This window comes from Gymnoscopelus microlampas (genome assembly GCF_963454915.1).
Source record: "Gymnoscopelus microlampas genome assembly, chromosome: 14".
NCBI lineage: Eukaryota > Metazoa > Chordata > Actinopteri > Myctophiformes > Myctophidae > Gymnoscopelus > Gymnoscopelus microlampas.
Window position 1 is genome coordinate 34,301,350 of NC_139951.1, and position 19,838 is coordinate 34,321,187.

A 19,838-nucleotide genomic window follows, 5' to 3' on the forward strand; every position below is an offset into this window, starting at 1 on the left:
AGAAGCTGTCACTTTCATCAACTTCATGTTGAATGAAGTAGTCTACAGGTAAACACATGATCTACAGGCTGTGGATCATATGTCACACTAAACTAAAATGGTGCTACATAGTGCTAAAAGTGGTTCTTTGAATCGTGATTGATTATGTTCTACTAGACTCAGGTTCTGGCCGCTATGCTACCTACCGCCGATCCAACCAATATGTCTGAGTCTGTGCTCAGGAATGTGTCAAAAACAAAAAAATCTCCATGAATTCAAGGCTTCATGGAGTGTGTAATTGATAGAAAATAAGTAATTTTTTGGTGAACTATTCTTTTAAGTGTCTTGTTCAGGGACAATTTGACATATTGCTGAGGCCTGGGATCGAACCTGGTATTTATGGCTTGCCAGGCAGGCTCTCTAACCATTCAGAGTGCGAAGTGCGAACACCAGGTTGAAGTTCATCCATGACGGTCATGACAGATCCAGACTGCACTAGCATTACATTACATTACAGTCATTTAGCAGACGCTTTTATCCAAAGCGACTTACAATAAGTGTATTCAACATAGGTAGGGAACGAAAACTACTAATCACCAGAAGTTTTAAGTACATTTCCTGCAAAAACAAGCAACCAAGAGTATACCTAGCGCTAAGGTAAAAGTGCAATATATCAGCTACCTACTTTCTTAAACAGATGAGACAAAAATGGCAAAATCAAATGAGCACGAGCTAAAACAAATAAGTGTATCGACTAAACAAGATCCAATAAAACAATACAAAAATAAAACAAGAGTTCGTACAACTAGTTAACAACAAGTAGGCCAGGCAAAGAGGAAGGATAGTGTTTCCTGAAGAGGTGGGTTTTCAGCCTGCGGCGAAAGATGGGCAGTGACTCTGCTGTCCTGACATCAGTGGGAAGTTCATTCCACCACTGTGGGGCCAGAACAGAAAAAAGTCGTGACCGTGTCGATCGACCAGAAGGACCGTTGAGTGGCGAGGGAGTCAGTCGCCCCGAGGTGGCAGACCGGAGTGGTCGGGCAGGGGTGTGGGCATTGACCAAAACCCGGACCAAAAAACTAGCGATTTGTTTACATTCGACCGCATGGCTCATTTGCATAAGACGTTACCATATTGATTTTATCCCACTGTTGAGGGTTAGGGTTATGTTTTATATATTTTATTTGAGACTTACAGTAGGCTGCCTTGCCCCTCTGGAATACAGTGACTGATATGAATAAGTTAAAAAACCAGGGGACCTAGTTGTGCCAGACCTAAGCCGGTGTTGTGTGAAGTCGTGTGAAGTCTAATTCTGAAATCTTTGTGTCTTACTTTATATACCAACCGTATTTATACTTGTAGTGATGTCACAACTAGTCTGTGCCTATTTATTCATGCATAAGAAACTTAACCACAACCAGACATACCATGTATGGACAAATTGGTGACAAAGGCTCGTGTAGGCCATACCTTTCAGGTCTGGCAATAATATACTGGACCATACGTAAAATGAAGAATCGCCTACCTTGTGATGTCAGTGACATTTTATTACAAATGAAAATACAAATAAGAAACGGTGCAGTAACAATACGTTTTCGTATAGCAGCAATTTTGCATGTACAATATAAATATATTGTCTGTCGGGCAGAAACCTCATTACAGCCAAAACTGTTACTTTTCAGCATAACAGCTGAACAACACCGCCCTCCTCTGGTGGAACTGAATTTCACTGTGGTCAAATGTACGCACATGACGTTGCTCTTTCTTCCACTGATGGATTCGATGAGCAAGTTTACTTAATTCCAAGTTAATTAGATTTACTTAATAATATATTGATTGTAAATAGTTGCCTACATATTGAGTAAATCTTGTGTATCGTTTCTAACAGTGTGGGTGCGCTGTCCCGTTTTGCCTCCGCCCCACTACACCTCAATTATAATATTTTCTGATTAGAGAAAGTAAAGAAAACAAACCCTGCAGCAGACAGTGTCCGTTGCTAGGTTACGCTGTAACTGACATCATAGCTGTCAGCAGTAAAAGCTGCCGCAGCAGCAAATTTCATTCAGTGCAGTTCCAAGGTGGACAGGTGGAATGGTACTTACACACTGGCTTAAAAACAACAGAACGCTTTACTTACATTATATTACATCTATGGGCTTAGACAACTTTTGCAGTTTGGACGGTTCCGATCCCATCTGGGATTGGAACCGGACCTGGTACACTGCCAATCCAGACCTAACCCAGTGCTTCCAAAACACAGTACTGGTGTGGTTACCTTGCCTCTACCTCTGGCTGTGTGCTCCGCTCTACCTCGTCTACCTCCGCAGCCTTAACTGTGGTTACAACGGCATGAGCCACCTCAACAGATCCAAAACGACGGTTGGCTTTCTGCTGTGGATTATTTGCTGGGCAGATCTTTTCTATTCTGTCTGGGAAAGAAGCCAACCACGCGGTGCTCCTGCACCGGTCTACCTGGTTAGCCCTACCGTACTCGGAGTCACCATGCTGTTGGCCACCCTGTTGACCCAGTACGAGCGTATGAAAGGAATCCAGTCGTCTGGGCTGATGCTGGGCTTCTGGCTCCTGGCTCTGGTTTGTGCCACAGTCACATTCAGGTCCAAGATAATTCAGGCACTTGACCAGCCGTCAGCTGTGTGTGTGTGGCGATACACCACCTTCTATGTGTACTATGCCCTGCTGCTCATTGCCCTGTTACTGTCCTGCCTTTCAGACCCTCCACCACTGTTCTCTCAGGCCATTGAAGACCAGAATCCCTGTCCTGAGGCCCGGGCTTCATTCCTGTCCAGGATAACCTTCTGGTGGATCACCAGAATGATGATGACGGGCTACAAGCGTCCTCTGGAGGAGAAAGACCTGTGGTCCCTGAACCCTGAGGACTGCTCCCAGGGGGTCGTCCCACACCTGTTGCAGGGCTGGAACAGAGAGTGCCAAAAAGTCAAAAAGCCAGAGGAAAAGACCAGGGAGCCCTTTCTGTTTTGGGCCCTGTGCTTAAACTTTGGACCATACTTCATCATGTCCTCCCTCTACAAGATCATCTACGACATCCTCCTGTTTGTCGGGCCCGAGATCCTCAGACAATTGATCTACTTTGTCAACAACTCCAGCGCCCCCTCCTGGCACGGCTACTTCTACACATTGCTGTTGTTTGTGTGTTCCTGCATTCAGACATTGATTCTACATAAGTACTTCCATATTTGCTTTGTGACTGGTATGCGTGTACGAACCGCCATCATTGGAGCTGTCTACAGAAAGGCCATGGTGATCACTAATGCAGCGCGACGTACCTCCACAGTGGGTGAGATTGTCAACCTGATGTCTGTAGACGCCCAGAGACTCATGGACCTCTTCCCCTACATTAACATGATCTGGTCTGCACCACTACAGGTGGTATTGGCCCTGTACTTCCTCTGGCAGAACTTGGGTCCATCTGTACTGGCAGGGGTGGCCGTGATGATTCTGGTGGTGCCAGTCAATGCTGTCATTGCCATGAAAACCAAGGCCCACCAGGTAGCTCAGATGAAGAGTAAAGACAGCCGAATTAAGCTGATGAGCGAAGTGTTGAATGGCATCAAGGTGTTGAAGTTGTATGCTTGGGAACTGGCCTTCAATGAAAAGCTGTCTGCTATCCGCGAGAGCGAGCTGCGTGTCTTAAAGAAGGCTGCTTACCTGGACGCCATATCCACCTTCACCTGGATCAGCACCCCCTTTCTGGTAGCGCTGTCTACGTTCGCTGTGTATGTTCTGAGTGACGAGAACAACGTGCTGGATGCCCAGAAGGCCTTTGTGTCGTTGGCTCTATTCAACATACTGCGCTTCCCTCTGAACATGCTGCCCATGGTCATCAGCAGCATGGTGCAGGCTAGCGTTTCCATGAAGCGTCTACATGTGTTCCTGTCTCACGAGGAGCTGCAGGAGGACAGCGTGGAGAGGAAGATGATTGCAGGATCTGCTGACAGTATCTCCATTGTGGACGGGGCTTTCAGCTGGTCCAGAGATGAACCAGAGACTTTGAAGAGGTTGAATGTGTCCATACCCGAAGGTTCCCTAGTGGCAGTGGTTGGACATGTAGGATCCGGAAAGTCATCACTGCTCTCTGCTCTGCTGGGAGAAATGGAGAAAATAGACGGGACTGTGACTGTCAAGGGTTCCGTGGCCTATGTTCCCCAGCAGCCGTGGATTCAGAATGACACCCTCAAAGACAACATCATGTTTGGTCAGGAGAGGAATGATAGCTGGTACCAGCACATTGTGGAGGCCTGCGCCCTGCTGCCTGATCTGGAGATCCTGCCTGCAGGAGACATTACTGAGATTGGGGAGAAGGGAGTGAATCTATCAGGAGGTCAGAAGCAGAGGGTAAGCTTGGCCAGGGCTGTCTATTGCAACTGCTCCGTCTACCTGCTGGATGACCCGCTGTCTGCGGTCGATGCCCACGTGGGAAAACACATCTTTGACAAGATCATCGGCCCACAGGGTATGCTCAAGGACAAAACACGTATGCTGGTGACTCACGGCCTGAGCTACCTGCCGCAAGTTGACCTAATCCTGGTGATGGTGGAGGGGGAGATCACAGAGATGGGGTCCTATCTGGAGCTGATGGCCAGACAGGGTGCCTTTGCAGAGTTCCTGCATACCTACACCAACGCCGAGCAAGGCAACAACTCGACTTCTGTACCAAAGGGAATGGAAAGCGGTGGCCCCGCTACTGTCATTGGTCAAGGTGTTCAGAACAGCAGTAACTCAACAAAATTGTGTCAGAAGAGTGAAGGAGATGAGTTTTTTGGAACGAAAGCCAATAACAATGAAGTGGGCAAGCTGATGGAGGCAGACAAGGCCAACACAGGAAAGGTAAAGTTGGCTGTGTTCTGGGAGTACACGAAGGCCATAGGAGTGCAGCTTTCCTGCATTAGTCTGGTGATGTTCTTTACTCACCACTTGGCCTCGCTCTTGTCCAACTACTGGCTTAGTCGGTGGACAGATGACCCAGTGATCAACGGCACTCAACCCTACAAGGAGATGAGACTGGGCGTGTATGGCGCTCTGGGCTTCTTACAAGGTGTGGCGGTCTTCTGTTATGCCATCTCAATGAACATTGGGTGCATCCTGGCCTCACGCTACCTCCACCAGTCCTTGCTGTTTAATGTCCTGCGCTCACCAATGTCGTTCTTTGAGCGCACACCCAGCGGCAACCTGGTGAACCGCTTTGCCAAGGACACGGACACCATCGACTCAGTCCTCCCCAGCATCATCAGAATGTTCATGGGTTCTATGTTCAGCGTGTTGGATGGATGCGTCATGATAATGGTGGCCACGCCACTGGTCGGGATCATCATCCCTCCACTGGGACTGCTTTACTTTTTTGTACAGAGGTTCTACGTGGCATCGTCACGCCAGCTCAAGCGGCTGGAGTCGGTAAGCCGATCGCCCATCTTTACCCACTTCAACGAAACCCTGTTGGGAACCAGCGTCATACGTGCTTTTGGCAAGCAGGAGCGCTTCATCCAAGAGAGCGACCAGCGCGTCGATCACAACCAGAAGGCTTACTACCCCAGCATCGTGGCCAACAGGTGGATGGCAGTCCGTCTGGACTTCGTGGGGAACTGCATTGTGTTATTCGCTGCTTTATTTGCTGTGATGGCCAGAGAAAGCCTGAGTCCTGGTATCATAGGCCTATCAATATCCTATGCTCTGCAGCTGACAGTCTTACTGTCATGGCTGGTGAGGATGTCTTCTGATCTGGAAACAAACATTGTGGCTGTGGAGAGGGTCAAAGAGTACGGCGACACAGAGAAAGAGGCAGAGTGGAAACATGACCCATCCACCCTGCCCCCTGGCTGGCCAACAGCAGGTTACATTGAGATCAGAGACTTTGGCCTGCGTTACCGTGAGGACCATGTGCTGGCCATTCGCAACATCAACATCACCATCCAGGGAGGGGAAAAGGTGGGTATTGTAGGGCGTACAGGTGCAGGGAAGTCTTCCCTGACACTGGGACTGTTCCGCATCATTGAAGCAGCCGAAGGATACATCCTCATTGATGGGGTCAACATTGCTCAGCTGGGCCTGCACGAACTCCGCTCCAGAATCACCATCATACCACAGGACCCAGTATTGTTTTCAGGCTCTTTGAGGATGAACTTGGACCCATTTGATTATTACACTGATGAGGAGTTGTGGACAGCTCTGGAACTGGCCCACCTCAAAAGCTTTGTATCAGGTCTGCCAGACAAACTCAACCACGAATGTTCTGAAGGAGGTGAGAACCTCAGTCTGGGTCAGCGCCAGCTGGTGTGTCTGGCCAGAGCTCTGCTGAGGAAGACCAAGATCCTGGTCTTGGATGAGGCCACAGCCGCCGTTGATCTGGAGACAGACAATCTAATCCAGTCCACCATCCGCACCCAGTTTGAGGACTGCACCATCCTGACCATTGCCCATCGCCTCAACACTATCATGGATTATACCAGGGTCCTGGTGTTGGACAAGGGGGAGATGGCTGAATTTGATACCCCCTCCAACCTCATCTCTCAAAGAGGAATCTTTTACAAGATGGCCAAAGACTCCAGGTTGGTCTGAACCTGGACACATCCAACTGTACTCCTCCTTTCTGCTCTTCTAACTCCCCACCATGAGATGGATGAATCAAAATGATTTTATTTTTTAAACATCATTTTTGCGTGACAATCATATGACCAAAGTATAATGTTGGGCATAAGTGGTTAATAGAAGCAAGTAATCAATCAATTAGAGTAGTATATGATTAATATTGTTCATTTGATTGAATGATTCATCGTCATGGCCATCAATTATCTTCAGGATATATCAGTAAGCAAACTGTCCCAGACAGTCATAAAAATATATATAAATGAGTAATTTCAGAACAAACCCCTGGGGGGAAGCAGTAGATGAACAGAGCTCACCTGACATGCTCTCATTCAGCCTCACCATTCTTTTGGAGAGGATCCAATCAATAAAACTATAGTGTCAACGCCAAAGTAGTTTACAGAGTTCATCCACAAACAGGTGGGGTTGAATAGTGTTGAAAGATGATGAAAAATCAACAAACAGCTTGGCATGATTCCTCTTATAATAAAATGCAACGGATCAAGAGGGTATTTTGTCCAGAAGTTCCTGTTTAATCAGTTTCTCAACGGACTAATTATGATCAGGGAGGTCATGCAGTCAGGTGGTTGTTCTGCGTGCGTGCGCATGTGTGTACATGTATTGCTTTTTAACATAATTCTGTGAGGTTTCTTTTCCTCTCAGTGTAATGTTCAAAAATGTGTTCATGAAATAAAAAAGAAAGAGAAAGGTGCTATATAAATGGACCATTTACTATTCTCTTCTTTTTACTAGTGTATGTTTAGGGTTAAATCTGTTTCTGGTTATGTGACTGGCAAAAATAAAGGCAGTAGTGTGTGATTATGATGGCAGCAGTGTGGTAACATCATGGTGGGAATCGCCATGTTGTAACTATCCTAATATGGGCGCAATAAAAAACAAAGGCGACTTTCTGTGGTTGGCTACAGCAGAATAGGGTGAGGGGCTGCTAATGTTATGTTGATTTTTTTCCCCCTGGGGGAGCAGGGTTTTACAGACCGGGCCATGGCCTCGTTGGCCCCAATGAACGTACGCCTCTGCCCCCCCCCCCCCTCCCTAGGAAAAAATCTCCTGTTATCGGACAGTGAGGTTGGCAGGTATGAATCAGCATGTGAGCAATCTCGCTCCCTGGGGTCTAGTGCTGTAACAGGGATAGACTCCTGTGTTCTTGGCTGTTGCTGACAATAAGCCCACTTGTAAAGTGCGTGAGCCAAATTACTTAAATTAATTTGGGGGAATGACACATCACGTTCATGAAATGTCAATGGACAGAATTTAGAATGCTTTGGGTAGCTCAGTCAGAAGAGCTCTTGACTTCAGACCACAAGGTCATGGGATCGAATCCTAGCACAGGAAACTCAGCACCTGAGCAATCTAGCTACCATGGGTCTACTAATTTCTTTCTTCTTTAAATGTCCATTGCCATTGACAATGCATTGGGCGCTTAAAGTTAAATATTTCAAAAACTACAAATTATTTCAAAGTAAAAATCTCAAGCATTCATGTCCACAGTAAGGTGGAATTTTGAAATAGTTTATAGGTTAAAGTATGAAGGAACAGCGAGGTGCCAAAGTTTTCAGATTTAAGTTTTAAATAAGTAAGTAAAGCCTGATAAAAAGTGTCAAACTCCCAAAATCCACCAGAATACTGTAAATTACATCTACTCTGTTAAAAAGTAGATGTTTTTAACAGAGTTTCCCCCCCTCTGGGAAAAAATCTCCTGTTATCGGATGGTCCGAGGTTGGCAGGTATGCTAAAATATGATGCTGGTCTTAATAATACCATGACCTAGAACTAGAATTTTAGTGATGGCAGAAGTAAAAAAAAAAGTAAGTAAAATACCCACTGTTTACTTAAGTATCAATACCGAAGTGTAGAAGTAACAGAAATACTCCAGTAAAGTAAAAATACCTCAATTGTACTAGACTCGAGTAATGTCTTGAGTAAATGTACTCAGTTACTTTCCACCTGAGAATGGATCATAAAAGACATGGTATTGCACATAGGCATTGTTTTTATATGTCCTATAAAATGAACAGGACTGTACAGTGGAGTATAGTGCAATATTGTACAGTAGAATGGCAAAGAGTTGAATGGTCACAATGGTATGATCAAGTTATGTTATCTATGACAGGATGTGGCAGAAAAGCAGTATAGGTTACATAATTTTAATCTTTGTATAAATGAAATACAAAATAAAAACTAAACACATTTCAGTCACATAATTTCCTCAAAATATACACAGCATATAGATTTTCACTTCATTATAAGGCTAGTACCACAGATATCAACATAGTTCTTTAAGTGCTTTTGCAGATTGAAAAATTTATGGTGATCAGCAAAGTAAACGCAGGCTAGTTTCTGCTTCTAAAATCTGGATGGTCCCAAAAATTGGATGCTGCTTTGGTAGCTTTAGTCCCAGTTTGAGTGTGTAGGCCTGCAACCACTGACAAAGTAGGGCTGTCACCATTATTAGATTTTAGTCTAATAGTCAGCGTCATGACACAAACATTTTTAACCGAGTATACCAGGGGTCTTCAACGTTTTCAGGCCAAGGACCCCCTAGCTGAGAGAGAGATGAAGCAGGGACCCCCTCTATATTGTATAAAATCGTGTTTCAGATTAAAGTTTTTTTTTACTTAGTCTGCTCTTTTTTCCCTCTACACCTATAGCCTCTTTGCCAAAAATAGCCGATCTACAAGCTCTGCCGCGAGGCGTTCAGAGCTTGTAGATCTGCTATTTTCGGCTAATGTTCCCCTTCTAAGGTTCAAGTGGCACTGGTTAATGTAAAAAAACTAAATCCTATCACAAAGATTTGGCGGACCCCCTATAGTAGCTTTGAGGACCCCTTAGGGGTCCCGGACCCCCTGTTGAAGACCCCTGGAGTATACAAAACACTTAGGTTCTGTTAACCTTGCTTGGTTTATGTTATGTCCTGGCCACGCGAAGCATTTCCTCCACGTCCAGCAGTTTCTCCCGTGGTTTCCCCTTTGCCCGTCCTCTCGTCATCTCTTCTTTGTCAATCTTCTCCCATTCTGAGAAAGTCAGCGGCTTCACTCCTACAAACCCAAACCATAGTAGATACAAAATAATCACATTTTAAATATGAGATCTATATATCCACAGTCACCTATACATTATTTTATTGTAGCTGCATAACTAGCCTATCTTTAGACATTAGACCAACAGGTACTGAGCAGCTAACCAAACGGAATAGAAAAGCAAGTTTTAAAGTTGTAAACAGGACGACACTGACTCAATTTTTGGACCGGCAGTTTATTAAAGCAGGGAATGAACTAGCCTCACTGTCCAGAGTCCACTTAATAATAATCTGCCATTGATGTGGCCATGAACATGGGACTTAACATGGGACCTAATGACTACTTCAATAAAGCAAAGTTTGTGGCAATAGGAGTGAATACTATCAATATGTTAAATTATAACCTTTCTTGACCCCTCCAGCCAATAACAATGTTGGTTTTTCGTCCCAAATGTTCTCATCAATCCACATAGACTAGATGTAAAGGTGCTGGAAGTGATTTTTTTGTTTAGTTAACAATAAATGCTAAATAGCTCTATATTCTGATGTAATATGTATTCTGATAGTAATCATTGCTATAAACTCGGGAGATAACTCATACAGAATAAACAAGTGAACCTGGAAGTGATGATGAACAAAATAATGTGCAGCTGAAATTGTAACAGGAACACTATAAAAATTGAAGCTGATGATCAGAACTTATTTATATATATTGAACTAAAAAAATGCACTTTTTGCACTAAGATGGTCTATGATGCCTCCATCAAGACCATCTTTGGTTGGTACAGGTCAGGAAAACGAACTCATTTAGACATCTGTCATTTTTCATTTGAACCACTTTAACCATTATGTTATGCTTTGGCTATTCAAAAATAGCAGATATACAAGCTCATAGTGCGTCACTTTGTGGCGCGCTATGAGCTTGTAGATCTGCCATTTTTGAAAAGTTGTGCAAATCTTCAAATATATATATATATATATTTAAAGCGAACATTTCTAACTCAAATCTTTGCTTCTGGGGGTCCCCGGAACAAAATATTTTGAGATGGGGGTCCACGGCCAAATAAATATCATTTTGGGGGTCCTTGACATGAACACGTTTGAGCGCCACTGATATAGCAACTGTTAGGATTTAGAAAACATTTGTAGAATCGGCCTCAGGTCTTAATGGGTCAAATAAAAACTGCTCTTCAATGATCTGACTGACACCAGGGACTGCTTACACCTGTACCAACAGAGATAAGCGGCCACACAAGCAAATGAGTCAATGCACTTCTTATTCACCTCTCTTCTCAAACAGGGCACTGATTCCCTGCGAGCCCGACTTGGCAGCAGACACATCCAGGGTTCCTGAGTCAATGTCATCCAGAAGGGAGCGTGCCGTATCGAAGCTGTTGTTCATTGTAGTGGCAATCACTCCGGTTGGGCCCGTTTTCAGCCATCCACTACAATACAGACCTGGAGAGAGAGAATTTCACTCAGGTTTATGTTTAGTCATTTTTACTCACTAACAGACAGGAGTAAGGATTACATTTGGTGCCTAAACACCAATGCAAAGCACCTGCGGCCTGCTGGACACGGCCCATGGAGTTGGGGACGATGGCCTTGCGGGGGTCAAAGGGCACAGTTGAGTCGATGGGGAGGCTCTTGTAGCCGATGCTACTGATGACCAAGCCACAGGCGACATCCTCTACCTCGCCTGTGGGCACTGCACGCGCTCCCTCACCTGACCCCTGAAAACACGCACACACGCACTTTAACAATGTATTTATGTCCACATAAAGGAGTAGCCTCGCTTGGCCAGACTATATCACTGCGTGGATATGAGTCTGGTGCTTCTATGAAGAAGATTTTTTTCCAAGGAGCGGGATCAAAATAATGGCTCTGGACGCAATTGGTTAGACCTACAACCAACTACCAATTACAGTCTCCCATATTTGAATACTGGGCCCTGATTGGTCACCCCAGACTTCGGGAGCAGGAAATGGTTCACAATGGACCGGTGCCATGATCTTTGGTACGTTTGGAGAGGTCAATCCTGCTCACCTCAAGTCTGTTGACAGCCAATCGGATGCTGGCTACTCTGGTGAGGTCGTCGGAGGAGGGTAGCACCTCGAGGGGACTGCGAAAGAAGCGTAAACCCCAAACTTGGGTGGCCTTGCTGCGCCTCTCCTGCTCCTTCTCTCCAGGGGTCTCTAGAGCAGTCTTCAGCATCAGCTCCGTGAGACGCTTCCTTGGCCTCGGCACCTCTGATGTGAAGCAGGCGAGATTGGGTTACATAACATTTTCTTGAACAAAACATGCACCGACAAACCTCAAGAGCTCAAGAGGTCACTCAAATGGTTAAACAGCTCAACAACAAAGGAAAAATCTGTCTTTCTTAAAATGGTTTTGTCTCGTGGCAAATCTTTTTTGAAGTTGAACTACTGTAGGCTTGCACTAGGCTTCAGAGCCCTGCCCCTGCTAGCAGGACTACTAAAAGATGGTTTCACAGTTTAATGCTGTAAAAACAGCATACAGATTTACAGGATGAACACAGGAGGATGCTTACTTGAATGAACCAACATTTATGCACTCTCAAACACAAACACAAAAGGAATGGAAGAGAGCAAGTGAGTCCAAGGCAAACATCTGGTGTATACTCAAGGGCTAATGATGCCTGTAATCACTCAAAACATGCTGGGCAGTGTCAAGTTCAAAGCAATGTCCTTCCATCAAGGACGAGGTCAAAAGTGATTGTAGGAATTTGGTCTTAGTGAAGGATGGGACTTGCGTAACTCTCCCAAGCCTTTCCTACAGTACACTCTTTCCAACTCCTTTCTCAAGCATTTTAAAGCAATTACAAATAGAATCATTCTCACGGTATGGGGATTGGGGGAGGCTTCATTCTTATCATGCTTCACTGTTTGAGAGTTTCACTTTTTTTGTCAACCCTGCCACTTGAAAGGGCTTAGGGCTATAGGTTCTATAGTATACTGCATCTACGTACACTGTGCAGCTGGAAACCACAAACTACACTCTGTAGTTTGTCTTCTTCCTTCCTATACTGCATGTCATATTTTGCACAGGCTTTGCAGAGTATTACACACTGATCCCAACCCATTTGTAAGACTAAATCCACCTCTTATGTTTATGAAAGCAGTGTGGTGATAAAGAACGCAAATCCTTCAGTTAATATTGTCAAATCAAAAACAATAAAGCCCTTAGTGTGAATGATAAAAAGAATATGCGTTTCTTCCAATTTCAGATTTGCCTGGAAGTCCAAATTATTCAGATAATTAGCCATTGTCAAATCAAATATAAAAAATAACGGCATAAATTAACAAAAGTAATGTGTTTCATCCAATTCGTCAAATTCACTTTGCTCCCAATGTTTACCCACAACAACAATGTTAAATGGCACCTCAGTAACTTCTGCAACAAAAATCAGTGCAGAAGAGCCAAGCTAAGAAAGAGGAGGAGTAGGATGAAGGCTCTACGTCCTCCCAGTGGAGGCTCCTCACTGGCAGGTGATCCAGTAGGATACAACAGCAGTGACAATACACAGAAATGTGTGTGGGGAGGAATCAATTGCCATAACGACTAAATTGGGGAGAAAAAGTGTGCCACGTCACACCTTTAAGGGCCTCTGCAACACCCTCAAAGTCGGCAGTCACCATCTCAGGTCTAGTGCCGGGCAGATTCACCATCTCCCGAAGCTCCTGTAGAAAGCACAAAGACCAACAACAGTGATGAGTAAGAGCGAGTTAACAACTGCAAGATATGATGTGACAGTGGGTACAGTAAATAAGGTGTCTCTGATCTTCTCAAAAAACAAAAAAAAACAATTCTACCCGCCTATAGTTTAGGAACACACCTTAACTGAACATGCTATTTGTATGGGTCCTCTCCTGCCCACAAGCAGCACCCTCCTGACTCTGCTCTCTGCAAGGGCATCCAGGGCATCCTGGGTGATATCTGTGTTCTGCAGGCAGGACAAAAAGGAACAGTTTTCAAAACACAAATGTTTCCTGCTACAGGTTCCAAAACTCTCCATCCCTTCTATTTGCTTCGAAAAATGCTTCGGCATGTGAGAAAAAAGACAAGGAACTGAGCATATTCACAACAAGGCGGTCCGAACCCTAATTTTACTCTCACGTCATAGTCGCTACTGCATGACGTAAGGTCAAAATGGCCACCATGTGAATAATGTGTACGTTGCTTTTATAGTGAAGGAGACAGAGAGTCTGTGTTTCTTACCTTTAGAATGCTGACGGGAGACAGCAGTATTCTCGCTACATCCAACGCCACGTTTCCATGCCCGAGAACAACTGCCGTGTCACTGTCTAAATTTGGGCTCAACTAAACAGAACAGGGAAGGGAGAGAAAAATTATGATTACTTGATTACTTTTTTTTAACTTTTACGTCATGGAAAAGGTACAGGAAGAGACGAACGGTAATAGAAGCTCTGATTTATCTTATGTACAGTATATTGTGAAAAAACAAACAAAACAAAAACAAAAAAGTGACAGCGTTGCGTGCCGAAAGCAAGAACATTTCAAGCAAAGAACGAGATACGATTTGATGTCATTTTACGCAGAATACCTGCCGGTTAGCGGGTAATCCATTATACCAGCCCACAAAATCTTTGGCCGAGTACACACCGGCTAGGTCTTCTCCTGGCACGCCCATTCTCCTGTTTCCCTCAGCTCCATAGCTCTACCAGAAAACATATTGTACACATCAGTACACATACCCACACACACACTTACTTTGACAAAATGTTATTGCTTAACCCATTAATTAAGACCCGAAGCCGATTCTACAAAATGTCTTCTAAATACTAACAGTTTTCGGAAAAACTTATGTTTCTATGTCAGTGGTTCTTAAACTTTTTCATGTCAAGGACCCCCAAAATTATATGCATTTGGCCACGGACCCCCATCTCAAAACCATTTTGTTCCAGGGACCTCCTGAAGCATAGATTTGAGTTAACAATGTTCACTTTAAAAAATATTTACTGTACTATTCAAAGATTTGTCACAAATATTCACGATTTTTGACTAGCCAAAGTATAAAATATCAATGATACAGATGCTTTCCTGGTTTTAATGGGTTAAATTTCAACTCTCTCTCATGATGCACAGATGCAGTGGCCCCTGTGCAATATAGACACAATGTTGTTTTCTCCAAATAATATGGACTGGAATTTATGCTAACTATGTCATACGACTCAATTTTCTTTATAGATTGAAATATATATATTTCTCTAAAAATCCTCCTTGTGTATTCTTTTCTGTTTCTTTTTTTTGTGCACTCAGTGGGAGTTGCAAACTAAATGTTGCATCTGCAATGAGAATAAAGGAAGTGAATTAAATGACATTACACAGTACATTATTTCTTTGGGTTCTTACCAGTACGACTGCATGGTAAGCTTGCTGCAGCTCCTCCACACTCACGTCCTGTCCCACGTTCACACTGCCATAGTAGCTACAGCGGGCGTGCTGCGCTGTTTGAGTAAACGTGTTTATAACGTTCTGAGGAGATGAGAACATGACGGTCAACATGAAAGTAAAACATAAAAAACAGTAATGACATTCTAAAACAATATTCAAGGACTACACCTAAATGCAGTATTCTAAATATCCTGATATTGTCAAAGTATCCCTGAACTTTCTTTTACAACGTTCAGAGGAGATGAGAACAAGACAGTCAACATACAAGAACTGTAATGACTTTCTAAAACAATATTCATGGACTGAACCTAAATGCAGTATTCCATATTATCATGATATTGTCAAATTATCCCTGAACTTTCTTAGCTCAACAATCAGAACCCTGAAGACTTTTGTCGATATCGACAACTTGGCACTTCACTCCCTCAGGTCCTCGGCTATACTATACACACACCGAGTATGCGGTCGATCGGTCGGACTGTTCTCGAGATATGCATGGGGACATGGTGAGCGGGACACGTGCACACGCAGAGATTGCACGCATGCAGAGATTGCGCGCATTTATAGATGTAACATAGTGGACAAGTTGATATATTGACCAGCCTTACTCACAAGCCGTTATTTTACCGTATATTTGAGAATATTATAAGGACTTGCTCCGGCTAAAATGGCCCATACCACCTTCACTCGTATTTGCTTCACGTTCAGTGTGAACTGAAGAGAATGCTGGGACTCTCACCTTCACCTCAGGATGGTCAGGGGCCACCCCAAACCTGACCAGGCCAAAGGGGACAGGAAGTCGCTCATAAATGTCCACCTCCATGTCTTGTCGAGCCTGAGAGGACGAGAAAGCGAACACGGGTACAGAGTATTTTAACCCACTTAGACATGAGGCCGATTCTAAAAAATGCCTTCTAAATCCTACCAGTTTTCTGAAAAAATAAACATTTGCATTCATAAAAGGAAAATGATAATGTTGCTATACATATAAAAACATATAAAATAACACAGATGGTTGAAAGGTATAAAGAGGTATAGGTTAAACAGGTCTAAATGGGTTTTAACTGGTGGCAACGTTTAACCTGAGATCAATTTAATATACGTTCATGAAATCTACCAAATGCCCTCCCAGGGATCAATAGTTTCCTCTTATCTGCATTCAAGAAATGCTGACCTGTTTCTCAGACACAGCTGGCCAATAAGCCTACATTTCTTGTCATGTCTTTAACAAGAACAGCTGGGTCTGACCACAAGGAGCTATTTACCATCACAAGCCTGCATGTAACGGAAATGTATTTCAGCCATATGACATGAACCAAAAATCATGACCGGTGTTGGTGCTTTGAGACTCACGACATTTGAGTGAGTCATTTCCTGGCTAACAGACAACCGTCTTGTCTAATCTGCTGTTAATTAGGACAGAATGTTCTGTGTTTGTAGTTCACCTAGAAACCTTGTATGTTCAAAGGGGTTACTTTTCAGGAAATTAAAAAAAAGAAGAAGAAAAAAGAATGTGTGTTCCAATGGATCCAAGCTGTAGTTATGATTTAGTCACAAGCTCTTCTTCTTTTCATCGGTTCAATAATTGTAAAACCAACAGACACACTTAAACAATTTCACTTTCACAAAACATACATAAATGCAAACATAGCAGATCTGCAAGCTGCATGCAAATCTGCATGCAACGCGTTGTGAGCTTGTAGATCGGCTATTTGTGCTGCCTTTGTGAGACACTGTAGTATGAAGTAGGACATGCAATTGTTGCATTGTACCGCAACAATTTGTTGGAGTATAATGGCACATTCAGCACAGCAGCACAGATTTACTCTGATTACTTTGTATCAAAGGTTTGCTATTGTGTTAAGTGTTAATGCCCCGCACCGCCAATAATATTTTTTTTTAATTGAAACTAAACAATCCCAGGTAGGACATAAAAGTTACGGATTGCAGCTTTAACCCATTTAGACCTGGAAAGCATCGGTGTCATTTGAGATTTTAGCCATATTTTATACTTTGGCTATTCAAAAATAGCAGATATACAAGCTCATAGCACGGCAAATCGACCTGTGGGGTCCCCAGACCCCACTTTGAGAACCACTGATATACAGAAAGGCGCGTGCATCATACACTCAGTCTCATTAGTGCCATGTTGAGCTGGAGAAATATAATCATACAAGTGTCTATGAGAACGAGGCAACCATGTGCTCACCGGAGACGTATTAGTCAGAAAAGTTAAAATATTAAAAGGTGCCCCTGGATGGGAGATCCGGGCACTCGATGGTTAAAAGAGGGAACAGCCTATATAATACAACGCCAACATGTTTCGACCTGAAGCGATCTTCATCAGGGCTTCACCGCTTCAGGTCGAAACATGCCGTTGTTGTATTAAATAAAGGCTGTTACCTCTTTTAACCTTGAGTGCCCGGATCTCCAATTGTTTATGTTTGAACAGTGGCAACGAAACCTCTACTGTACCTTTATCAGACCTTGGGCGGTATAGAATCCTGCTGGCCCTCCTCCAACAATACACACCCTGGGTGTGGAGGCGGAAGTTGCCAGCCCACGAACACCTGGAAATAACGTAGAAACAAATACATAGTAAACTGTTAATTCATCCATTTGTTCACTCTCAGAGTTCGGATTTCACTGTGTAAAAATAAACAGTAGGCGATTAACTAAATGTGTACTGTGCACAATTTTATTTTATTATATTGTGAAGCTATAGTTAATAATTACCTGATTGTGACAGCACACAGTAGTGGAATCCTGAGTGTTAATTAAACTCTGAGTGTCCACAGTTATGGTACCAAATGGGTCTATGTTAGTGGTTCTCAAAGTGGATTCCAAGGACTCTCTGGGTTGCTTTAGGGGTTGGTCTAACTTCACCCTTAAGTCTGTAACTCTCTGACAGTATACAAATGGAACCAAATGGACCCGTTCATTTGAATACTATCAGAGTTGAGGGGAGACCTAGATTTATTTATTTTTAAGTTTGAGAATCATTGGTCTATATATGGAATGGATCCCTCTTGCAGATGATACGTAACTGGTCTCTGAAAATACAAAAAGAAACGTACTATAGGCCACTTACCATCATGAAGCCACGCACCTCTCCGTCTCCCTGACGTACGCAATAACTTGAGCATCTTCATCTGGCAGAGGATCGCTGTATGGAGGCTCATCTTCTAGGCAGGGGGTCTTGCAGTCTTGTTTTAGTGTGTAGTTGTTGTCAAGCAGATATACACATTGCTGTCACACAGTGAGTAAGTGTGTAAAAACAACAACAACCACCGGGGGGACAGCGAGCAGCAGCAGCCAAGGTGACAACTTGAAGCTGTTTATATGATCCACACACAGGCGGGACGTGCAGAGAAATCAATCACTACACACAGACTGTGTGTAGATGTTGTACGTGACTCATAAACTACCACAAATAGTTTGGATTCATCTTCCATTGAATGCGAAGAACCAGTAGTTATAGGCAGTGCGTCGACTAGAATGTTCCCCATTGAACAAAAGTATTATTTAATGGTTCCGCCCGTTCCCTGCACGGTACAGGCTCAAGTCTTTAGATGCTGAGGATGTTGTAATAAGGGGGTATCCAGTGGTGGTGAAAGTACTCACAGTTTTTTACTTTAGATAAAAGTATCAGTACTGCAATGTAGAAGAAGTAGAATGTCACATTTCACAGATTTAAATGTATAAAACTATGAATATTTGGAAAATAGCCAAAGTTTAAAGAGGGCTGAAGTGGGTAATGTATGTTTTGTAGGCTAATAATAATCCAAATCTACAAAGGAACTAGTAACTATAGATTTCTAATAATTGTAGTGGAGTAAACAGTACAATATTTGACTCTGAGATGAGTAATATTAAAAGTATAACAAATTGGAAATTGTTACTTGCCATTTGCACATGTACATTGTAACCTTTATTTATGGATGGATTAATTGTATAGCATATGGTCACTTTAGTATTTGCACGGCATAACTTGCACATTGTAGTTTGCACAGAAAGGAATGCAGTCATTTTATTGTTGATTACATTTAACTGAACATTTGAGTTGTGTCCTGTCCAGCTGAGCTGGCCACTCAGCTAACTAGTCCACCTATGGAGACAACATGTTTGGTGATATCTGGCAAGTGCAATTGGTGTAATATGAGTGCAATAGAGACTAAGTGGAATGTGTGAGAGGTGCAATATGGGTAATGCTGAGTAATGATTGAAAGCTTAACATGTACCAAAGTGGGCTGTTCTGTTTGCCAGTGTAATTGGGCTGGACCAAGTCAGAAGGGCAGAGAGGGGTAATGTGTATTTGGAATTGTGAGGGATCTTGTGTAAAGTTGTAGTATGAGAATCATTAGTGGTGTAGTTCATGGAGTTTTAAGATATTTTATGAGTTAATGTTATATGTATTTCTGTATTTATATATTTCTGTATTTGTATCTGTTTATCTACCCCTTGACATGGTGGAGTCTTAATTGCCTCAGCTGCTCCAGCTGAGTATAAAATGCTGCCAGTAACAACCCTGTTCAGTTGAGGTAGAATGTGAGCCAGGCAACACCATGTCTGTCACCTGTGTTGGAGCTCCTGTGTTGTCTTCTGTAAATGTGATGTCGGTGAACAAACACACCTCTTGGTTGCACTTTACAAACGCCTCTGTACTGCTTCCAGCCGCAAAAGGGCTCGTTATCACAGAAATATTTCAGTAAAGTGAATTAAGTACATTAAAATTGTACTTAAGTAAATGTACTTAGTTACTTTCCAC

The 19,838-nt window shown here is 43.3% G+C and overlaps 2 protein-coding genes across 2 annotated transcripts; one reads left to right on the forward strand and one right to left on the reverse strand.

Moving 5' to 3' along the window:
• Positions 1–2,130: 2,130 nt before the first annotated feature.
• LOC311060955 (multidrug resistance-associated protein 1-like) lies at positions 2,131–6,570 on the forward strand (the record flags this gene model as incomplete). Its single annotated transcript, XM_084079378.1, has 1 exon — positions 2,131–6,570. One exon carries the CDS (start codon positions 2,131–2,133, stop codon positions 6,568–6,570), a length of 4,440 nt encoding a protein of 1,479 aa, XP_083935504.1.
• Positions 6,571–8,605: 2,035 nt separating this feature from the next.
• fdxr (ferredoxin reductase) lies at positions 8,606–18,674 on the reverse strand. The gene is made up of 12 exons (XM_084079017.1): positions 18,162–18,674; positions 17,546–17,640; positions 15,810–15,905; positions 15,029–15,151; positions 14,220–14,333; positions 13,874–13,975; positions 13,491–13,598; positions 13,251–13,335; positions 11,681–11,883; positions 11,196–11,367; positions 10,919–11,092; positions 8,606–9,653 (listed from the first exon to the last, which is right to left on the reverse strand). Exons 1-12 carry the CDS (start codon positions 18,250–18,252, stop codon positions 9,523–9,525), a joined length of 1,494 nt encoding a protein of 497 aa, XP_083935143.1. The 5' UTR covers positions 18,253–18,674; the 3' UTR covers positions 8,606–9,522.
• Positions 18,675–19,838: the final 1,164 nt, after the last annotated feature.

Bases quoted from the DNA above. Each gene is read 5' to 3' on its own strand.
- fdxr (XM_084079017.1), bottom strand. From the start codon at position 18,252: ATGAGCCTCCATACAGCGATCCTCTGCCAGATGAAGATGCTCAAGTTA. The intron at 15,152-15,809 runs GTGAGAGTCCCA...TCATCTCCTCAG, and splicing joins CTGACCATCCTGAGGTGAAG to AACGTTATAAACACGTTTAC. The intron at 9,654-10,918 runs GTGAATAAGAAG...TTGGGTTTGTAG, and splicing joins TGCCCTGTTTGAGAAGAGAG to GAGTGAAGCCGCTGACTTTC.